Raw genomic sequence first — 10,000 nt, 5'->3', positions numbered from 1 at the left:
CTTAAGTCACTCGTGGTTAACGTTAACTGGAGTGGTCCTTCATGGCGGTACGTTCATCTAAACAGACCTTAAGTCACTCTTGGTTAACGTTAACTGGAGTGGTCCTTCATGGCGGTACGTTCATCTAAACAGACCTTAAGTCACTCGTGGTTAACGTTAACTGAAGTGGTCCTTCATGGCAGTACGTTCATCTAAACAGACCTTAAGTCACCCGTGGTTAACGTTAACTGGAGTGGTCCTTCCGGGCGGTACGTTCATCTAAACAGACCTTAAGTCACTCGTGGTTAACGTTAACTGGAGTGGTCCTTCATGGCGGTACGTTCATCTAAACAGACCTTAAGTCACTCGTGGTTAACGTTAACTGGAGTGGTCCTTCAGGGCGGTACGTTCATCTAAACAGACCTTAAGTCACCCGTGGTTAACGATAACTGGAGTGGTCCTTCCGGGCGGTACGTTCATCTAAGCAGACCTTAAGTCACCCGTGGTTAACGTTAGCTGGAGTGGTCCTTCAGGGCGGTACGTTCATCTGCACAGACCTTAAGTCACCCGTGGTTAACGTTAACTGGAGTGGTCCTTCCGGGCGGTACGTTCATCTAAACAGACCTTAAGTCACTCGTGGTTAACATTAACTGGAGTGGTCCTTCATGGCGGTACGTTCATCTACACAGACCTTAAGTCACCCGTGGTTAACGTTAACTGGAGTGGTCCTTCATGGCGGTACGTTCATCTAAACAGACCTTAAGTCACCCGTGGTTAACGTTCACTGGAGTGGTCCTTCAGGGCGGTACGTTCATCTAAACAGACCTTAATTCACTCGTGGTTAACGTTAACTGGAGTGGTCCTTCATGGCAGTACGTTCATCTAAACAGACCTTAAGTCACTCGTGGTTAACGTTAACTGGAGTGGTCCTTCATGGCGGTACGTTCATCTAAACAGACCTTAAGTCACTCGTGGTTAACGTTAACTGGAGTGGTCCTTCATGGCGGTACGTTCATCTAAACAGACCTTAAGTCTCTCGTGGTTAACGTTAACTGGAGTGGTCCTTCATGGCGGTACGTTCATCTAAACAGACCTTAAGTCACTCGTGGTTAACATTAACTGGAGTGGTCCTTCATGGCGGTACGTTCATCTAAACAGACCTTAAGTCATTCGTGGTTAACATTAACTGGAGTGGTCCTTCAGGGCGGTACGTTCATCTAAACAGACCTTAAGTCACTCGTGGTTAACGTTCACTGGAGTGGTCCTTCAGGGCGGTACGTTCATCTAAACAGACCTTAAGTCACTCGTGGTTAACGTTAACTGGAGTGGTCCTTCATGGCGGTACGTTCATCTAAACAGACCTTAAGTCACTCGTGGTTAACGTTAACTGGAGTGGTCCTTCAGGGCGGTACGTTCATCTAAACAGACATTAAGTCACTCGTGGTTAACGTTAACTGGAGTGGTCCTTCAGGGCGGTACGTTAATCTATACAGACCTTAAGTCACTCGTGGTTAACGTTAACTGGAGTGGTCCTTCCGGGCGGTACGTTCATCTAAACAGACCTTAAGTCACTCGTGGTTAACGTTAACTGGAGTGGTCCTTCATGGCAGTACCTTCATCTGAACAGACCTTAAGTCACTCGTGGTTAACGTTAACTGGAGTGGTCCTTCATGGCAGTACGTTCATCTACACAGACCTTAAGTCACTCGTGGTTAACGTTAACTGGAGTGGTCCTTCAGGGCGGTACGTTCATCTAAACAGACCTTAAGTCACTCGTGGTTAACGTTAACTGGAGTGGTCCTTCATGGCGGTACGTTCATCTAAACAGACCTTAAGTCACTCGTGGTTAACGTTAACTGGAGTGGTCCTTCAGGGCGGTACGTTCATCTAAACAGAGCTTAAGTCACTCGTGGTTAACGTTAACTGGAGTGGTCCTTCATGGCGGTACCTTCATCTGAACAGACCTTAAGTCACTCGTGGTTAACGTTAACTGGAGTGGTCCTTCATGGCAGTACGTTCATCTACACAGACCTTAAGTCACTCGTGGTTAACGTTAACTGGAGTGGTCCTTCAGGGCGGTACGTTCATCTAAACAGACCTTAAGTCACTCGAGGTTAACGTTAACTGGAGTGGTCCTTCAGGGCGGTACGTTCATCTAAACAGACCTTAAGTCACCCGTGGTTAACGTTAACTGGAGTGGTCCTTCAGGGCGGTACGTTCATCTGAACAGACCTTAAGTCACTCGTGGTTAACATTAACTGGAGTGGTCCTTGAGGTCGGTGCGTTCATCTAAACAGACCTTAAGTCACCCGTAATTAACACTAACGTAACCGTAAGTCACATCTGACATTGCGCAATACACCGCAAGCGAGGAGAAGATCGTTATCAAATCAGCTTACCACATGCAGACCGTTAAATCGCCTAGTTGTACGGCATGTGGCCAGAAGGCTGTGAGCTTTGTCTCGGTTGCGCAAACCTTGACTATGACTACGGTACTCTCTGCCCCACGGAGCGCCCGTAGCAGATACCTGCGCCAGGGGTGTCGATGGGCGTTGGCAATCGCGCAAAATGTTGCCATCATCTTTCAAGAGCTACCGATCGTTTTACGATTTTCCTCTGAGATGTGGCTAAGACACTGTGCCGACTTGCCCTTGCGAATATAATTTTCCAATAATTCGCAATGATCGGGACATGGTTGCAAGACATTCGTAAATGTTCTTAACCATTCGCCACCATTCGTCTCTTGTTTCGAGCACAGCAACAAGTCCCTAATATTCGCAAGGACATCATATTCTTAACTTTGTTGCAAGTATTCGCAAGACATTCGTAATCATCGCAATGTGTTTGTAACGCTCGCAAGGCATTCACAACCATTCGCTTTGCCTGCCTTACACTGTGCCGAATATCCTTGCGAACATTCGTAATCATGCATTGCAATGTACTCGTAACGCTCGCAAGGCATTCACAAACATTCGTGATGCCGGTCTTACACTGTGCCGAATATTCTTGCGAATATGGATTATTATGCATTCACAATGATCGGTAGACATTCGCATGCACTCGCAACGATTCGTAAGACATTCGCAAGGATTCGTAAGGCTTCGAATGGTCAATATTTGTCCTGTCCATTCGTCTCTGTTTTTTTTTTATATGAATACAACATGTTCATATACACATTTCTTGCGAACGTCTTACGAATGGTTGCGAGTGCTTGCGAATGTGTACCGATCATTGCGAATGCATTGCGAGAGCTACGAATACCTTTACGATGATTGCGAATGGCTTGCGAGCACTACGAATACCTTTACGATGATTGCGAATGGCTTGCGAGCGCTACGAATACCTTAACGATGATTGCGAATGGCTTGCGAGCACTACGAATACCTTAACGATGATTGCGAATGGCTTGCGAGCACTACGAATACCTTTACGATGATTACGAATGGCTTGCGATACTTACGAGTACGTTGCGAAAAAGTGAAGAATATGCCTTCCTTGCGAAGACAAGCTGCCCACAATAAGCAGTCGGTTAAATTCATCATTTGATTACAGAAACAGTCGATGTGAATCTGTCGCCATCATAATCTTGTCAATGCAAGTACACGCGTACCTATATTACAGGACAACTGGACGTCAACACTGGACCAGCAGGCGCTGCTGAGTGGCGGCACACCGGTGCAGATGCACCTAGAGTTGGCTGGGGAAGAGTACGACAACAACTTCTTCCATTTCTTCAAGTCGCGACCTGACGTGCTGGCTTTTGACGTGTCGCCCTGCTTCCTACACAGGGGGAGGCGCAACTTTGACTTTGCCATCTCCAGTAAGTCACCTCATTCTGACTTTGCCATCTCCAGTAAGTCACCTCATTCTGACTTTGCCATCTCCAGTAAGTCACCTCATTCTGACTTTGCCATCTCCAGTAAGTCACCTCATTCTGACTTTGCCATCTCCAGTAAGTCACCTCATTCTGACTTTGCCATCTCAAGTAAGTCACCTCATTCTGACTTTGCCATCTCCGGTATGTCACCTCATTCTGACTTTGCCATCTCCAGTAAGTCACCTCATTCTGACTTTGCCATATCCAGTAAGTCACCTCATTCTGACTTTGCAATATGCAGTAAGTCACATCATTCTGACTTTGACATTTAAACTAGGTCACGTCATTCTGACGTTGCCATCTCCGGTAATTTGGATCATTTTGACTAAGCAATTTGAATAAAGTCACGTCATTTTGACTTTGACTTTGCCGTCTTAAGAAATTCACGTCATTTTAAATGTGCCATATCCAGTACGTCTTGTCATTTTGGCTTTGCTATCTGAAGTAGTTCACGTCATTCTGACTTTACCATCTCCAGTACATCACGTCATTTTGAATTTGACATCTCCAGAAAGTCTTTTTTTTAGCCATCTACAGGAAATCTTTAGTGAGATCACGTAATTTTGTCTTTGCAATCTTCAATGAGTTACGTCATTTTGACTTTGGTATCTATAGTAAGTCACGTCTTTCTGATTTTATCATATTAAGTAAGTTACGTTATTCTGACTTTGCCATGTCCCGTAAGTTACGTCATTTGGACTTCGCTATCTGCAGTCACGTCACGTCATTTTCACCTTGCCATCTCAAGACAGTAACGTCATTTTCATTCAATCATTTGCAGTAAGTCCCGTCATTTCAACTCGAGCTTCTCTGTTCCTTTAGGCTGTGTATTTACAGTGATGTACAGTTATGACAAGATAAGCAATAACAACAAGATTTATGACAAGATAAGCAATAACAACAAGATTTATGACAAGATAAGCAATAACAACAAGATGTATGACAAGATAAGCAATAACAACAAGATGTATGACAAGATAAGCAATAACAACAAGATGTATGACAAGATAAGTAATAACAACAAGATTTATGACAAGATAAGCAATAACAACAAGATTTATGACAAGATAAGCAATAACAACAAGATTTATGTTTGTGTTCCTAAAGTCCAGACATGTTGCAGACGACTTCCTGGCCAACGTCAAGCGCAACTTACGGGAGTTCAAGTTGTCGGTCCTGGCCTCTCTGGTCTACGTCACGGAGTTGTCTGCTCTTCGCATCGCTGACATCCAGGTATAAGCCGTTGACGCCATTCTCTCCGCGTGAAAAAACAAGTCTTGATAAACACACACACACACACACACACACACACACACACACACACACACACACACACACACACACACACACACACACACACACACACACACATACGCCACACCCTCATCTAGATTTCCAGTCAATGTTAAAACATTTACTCATAACAATGAAGAAGGATGATCGGCGCCAAGTAAAAAACAAGTCGCGTAAGGCGAAATTACAACATTTAGTCAAGCTGTCGAACTAACAGAATGAAACTGAACTCACTGCATTTTTACAGCAAGAGCGTATACTCGTAGCATCGTCAGTCCACCGCTCGATGCACAGGCAGTGAAATTGACAAGAAGAGCGGGGTAGTAGTTGCGCTGAGAAGGATAGCACGCTTTTCTTTATCTCTATTCTTTTTAACTTTCTGAGCGTTTGTTTAATCCAAACATATCACATCTGTATGTTTTTGGATTCAGGAACCCACAAAGAATAGGATGAACATGTTTTTAAATCGATTTCGGAAATTTTGTTTTATTCTTTTTAATTTTCAGAGCTTGTTTTTAATCCGAATATAACAAATTTATATGTTTTTGGAATCAGAAAAGGATGAAAAATAAGATAAACGTAAATTTGGATCGTTTTAAAAAACTTTTTTCTTTTTTACAATTCAGATTTTTAATGACCAAAGTCATTAATTAATTTTTTAAGCCACCAAGCTGAAATGCAATACCGAAGTCCGGCCTTCGTCGAAGATTGCTTTACAAAAATTTCAATCAATTTGATTGAAAAATGAGGGTGTGACAGTGCTGCCTCAACTTATACAAAAAGCCGGATATGACGTCATCAAAGCTATTTATCAAAAAAAAGAAAACTTCCGGGGATATCATTCCCAGGAACTCTGTCAAATTTCATAAAGATCGGTCCAGTAGTTTGGTCTGAATCACTCTACACACAAACACAGACAGACAGACAGACACACACACACACACACACACACACACACACACACACACACACACACACACACACACACACACACACACACACACACACACACACACACACACACACACACATACACCACGACCCTCGTCTCGATTCCCCCCTCTACGTTAAAATATTTAGTCAAAACTTGACGAAATGTAAAAAAGAGAACAAAAGATGTGAATGTCGTTTCCTCGTGCAGGTTGTGTTCCTGGACAATATCCACATCCGGGTATCCTTGCTGGACAAAGCGCCCATTTCCGGTGACGTCAGCAAGGTCCAAGCGCAGCCAGAACTGGCCAACTCGGCCAACGCCTTGCTGCAGGTTATCAGAAACAACAGCTTCATCATCGGGGGCTTCGGACCTGATGGGCAGGTATGCAGGAGATGTAGAGGTTACATACCGAGTCTCAGTAATTATTGAAAGTAATGGTCGAAGTTAGCGGATCATGAAAAATGCGAGCTTCAGCAATAACGGCAATAACAAAGACGCATGGTTCCTGTTTCTTCGACGTGTATAAAGTACACGCATGCCTCGCCAGGTTTGATTCTGTGACTGGTCAACAGACGATGCCATTTGCTTTGTTTGTGTTTTTGTGTGTGTTGCTAACCGTGCATACAAAATAGATTACGTGTAAAATCAAACAACAGCCATACGCCGCTTTTGAAGGATGCATGCTTGGTATTTTCGTGTTTCTATAACCCACCGAACTCTGACATGGATTACAGGATCTTTTTCGTGGGCACTTGGTCTTGTGCTTGCGTGTACACACGATCTAAAGTAAGCTGGCAGGAGAGTGCCTTTAAATGTAATCCTTATTTACTTCTGGTTATATTTAATGGTTTTACTGTTTCTTCTTTTTTCCTGTGTGATTTGACTACTGCTGTCCGTAGAGTTAGTACTTTTGATCAAATTATATAGATTGTCTCTTCTCTATACGAAAGTATGTGTGAAAAATTTAGTCTTGGCTGCTCTAAAAAAAACAAGCAAAACTGACATAAAAACATGTTATTGCTTTTTATTTTTATAATTTTTATTTTTGTATCGGTTTTTTTTTCTTTGTTGATTTTGTTGTTGTTGTTTTTGTTTTGTGTCGTGTTAGTTTAATTATATGCAGTGTTGTTGTGTGCAGACATCCGTCACCAAGATGGTGGTGTTGCCGGACAGTGTCCGAGAGTACGTGCACGAGAGTGATCTGACTCTGACCAGCACCACGCCCAGCGTCACCACAACCACGCCCACAGCGGTCAGCAAGACATCTCCCACACCCTCCGCCTCCAAACTGCCGCCTGGCGTGTCTCAAACCACGCCCCCCGGACAGAAAAGCACCCCCAGTGCTCAGGGAAGCACGCCCACGCCCATTTCGTCCAGAACGACTTCCACAGAGTCAGGGACGACACGTAAGCCGAGTACCGGTCAATATGTGGAAGGCCCTGGTGGGGCTACAGGATATTCTCCCGGTGAGTGTGTTGCGTTCAAGGTGGGAGGAGATATGATATATAGCTCCGATTAGGTGCCTCTCCCACCCTCATATTATATCAAACTGAACATCTGTCACGTATCGTGCTGAAGGACTAAGGGAAGCAACTGCAGGCAGTATAGTACGGACGTAATGACGACTGACCTCCCTTGGGAAAACTTCCTGTAACGCACACACTTATACGATCTTCTTCTTCTTCTCGTTCACCCGCCTTCAGCATGTTGAAGATTCTGGTGTATTACGTGCATGGCCGTTTTCAGGCAGCATACGCCGATTTCGGGGAAAGCATGCTGGGTATTTTCGTGTTTCTATAACCGACCGAACTTTGACATGGATTACAAGATCTTTACCGTGTGCACTTGGTCTTGTGCTTGCATATACACACGAAGGGGGTTAAGTCACTAGCAGGTCTGTACATAAGTTGACCTGAGAGATCGTTGTAAAGCTTGGCTGAATAAATCCCGTTTATCCGCCAACATCTTGTGTTTATATCGCCAGCCCACTTCAAACTTGCTGAAGTGTTCGCGAAATCGATTTGGGTCTAAATTAATGACCGCCTTACCTCGCTTGACTGCTTACTTGGTTGAAAGGTGATCTGGTTACCTGCTTGATTGATGACAATTACGACACTTTATCGTCCATTAAAATTATATTGAAATGGAAAATTGTCGTGAGCACGTCTCACCTGCCTGTAAACGAAAACAAGTCGCGTAAGGCGAAAATACAATATTTAGTCAAGTAGCTGTCGAACTCACAGAATGAAACTGAACGCAATGCCATTTTACTCGTAGCATCGTCAGGCCACCGCTCATGGCAAAGGCAGTGAAATTGACAAGAAGAGCGGGGTAGTAGTTGCGCTAAGAAGGATAGCACGCTTTTCTGTACCTCTCTTTGTTTTAACTTTCTGAGCGTGTTTTTAATCCAAACATATCATATCTATATGTTTTTGGAATCAGGAACCGACAAGAAATAAGATGAAAGTGTTTTTAAATTGATTTGGACAATTTAATTTTGATAATAATTTTTATATATTTAATTTTCAGAGCTTGTTTTTAATCCGAATATAACATATTTATATGTTTTTGGAATCAGCAAATGATGGAGAATAAGATAAACGTAAATTTGGATCGTTTTATAAATTTTTATTTGTTTTTACAATTTTCAGATTTTTAATGACCAACGTCATTAATTAATTTTTAAGCCACCAAGCTGAAATGCAATACCGAACCCCGGGCTTCGTCGAAGATTACTTGACCAAAATTTGAACCAATTTGGTTGAAAAATGAGGGCGTGACAGTGCCGCCTCAACTTTCACGAAAAGCCGGATATGACGTCATCAAAGACATTTATCAAAAAAATGAAAAAAACATTCGGGGATTTCATACCCAGGAACTCTCATGTCAAATTTCATAAAGATCGGTCCAGTAGTTTAGTCTGAATCGCTCTACACACACACACAGACACACAGACACACAGACACACGCACATACACCACGACCCTCGTTTCGATTCCCCCTCGATGTTAAAATATTTAGTCAAAACTTGACTAAATATAAACAAGTCGCGTAAGGCGAAAATACAATATTTAGTCAAGTAGCTGTCGAACTCACAGAATGAAAGTGAACGCAATGTAATTTTTCAGCAATACCGTATACTCGTAGCATCGTCAGTCCACCACTCATGGCAAAGGCAGTGAAACTGACAAGAAGAGCGGGGTAGTAGTTGCGCTAAGAAGGATAGCACGCTTTTCTGTACCTCTCTTTGTTTTAACTTTCTGAGCGTGTTTTTAATCCAAACATATCATATCTATATGTTTTTGGAATCAGGAACCGACAAGGAATAAGATGAAATATATTATATACCAATTTGGTTGAAAAATGAGGGCGTGACAGTGCCGCCTCAACTTTCACGAAAAGCCGGATATGACGTCATCAAAGACATTTATCAAAAAAATGAAAAAAACGTTCGAGGATTTCTTACCCAGGAACTCTCATGTCAAATTTCATAAAGATCGGTCCAGTAGTTTAGTCTGAATCGCTCTACACACACACACACACACACAGACACACAGACACACAGACACACAGACACACGCACATACACCACGACCCTCGTTTGGATTCCCCCTCGATGTTAAAATATTTAGTCAAAACTTGACTAAATATAAAAAGCACTCATTGTCATAAGAATGATTACCTGGACATTCACAAATACATAAAACACATAGGTTATTGTATAATACATAAAACTAATAGGTTATTGTAAAATACATAAAACACACATGTTATTGCATAAAACACACATGTTATTGTATAATACATAAAACTGATAGGTTATTGTATAATACATAAAACTGATAGGTTATTGTATAATACATAAAACACACATGTTATTGTATAATACATAAAACACACAGGTTAGTGTATAATAC

The 10,000-nt window shown here is 42.5% G+C and overlaps 3 protein-coding genes across 5 annotated transcripts in view; 2 read left to right on the top strand and 1 right to left on the bottom strand.

Annotated features, from left to right (window-relative positions):
• Positions 1 to 10,000, top strand: part of LOC138950247 (uncharacterized) — a 796,434-nt gene that overhangs the window by 670,094 nt on the left and 116,340 nt on the right. The gene's annotated exons all lie outside the window — the stretch shown is intronic.
• The window catches only part of LOC138950264 (uncharacterized), a gene marked incomplete in the record, with an annotated part of 260,344 nt that overhangs the window by 155,726 nt on the left and 94,618 nt on the right, over positions 1 to 10,000 (bottom strand).
• LOC138951291 (uncharacterized) overlaps positions 1 to 10,000 on the top strand; it is a 33,886-nt gene that overhangs the window by 14,207 nt on the left and 9,679 nt on the right. Inside the window, exons 9-12 of the mRNA XM_070322920.1 lie at positions 3,601 to 3,799; positions 4,980 to 5,089; positions 6,291 to 6,464; positions 7,222 to 7,489. Of these exons, the coding sequence (XP_070179021.1) occupies positions 3,601 to 3,799; positions 4,980 to 5,089; positions 6,291 to 6,464; positions 7,222 to 7,489 (751 nt within the window). The remainder of the gene's footprint in view (positions 1 to 3,600; positions 3,800 to 4,979; positions 5,090 to 6,290; positions 6,465 to 7,221; positions 7,490 to 10,000) is intronic.

The sequence above is a fragment of the Littorina saxatilis genome, linkage group LG16 (genome assembly GCF_037325665.1).
Source record: "Littorina saxatilis isolate snail1 linkage group LG16, US_GU_Lsax_2.0, whole genome shotgun sequence".
NCBI classification, from domain to species: Eukaryota; Metazoa; Mollusca; class Gastropoda; order Littorinimorpha; family Littorinidae; genus Littorina; species Littorina saxatilis.
Note: the sequence above shows the minus strand (reverse complement) of the source record. Positions and strands in the feature narration are given on the sequence as shown.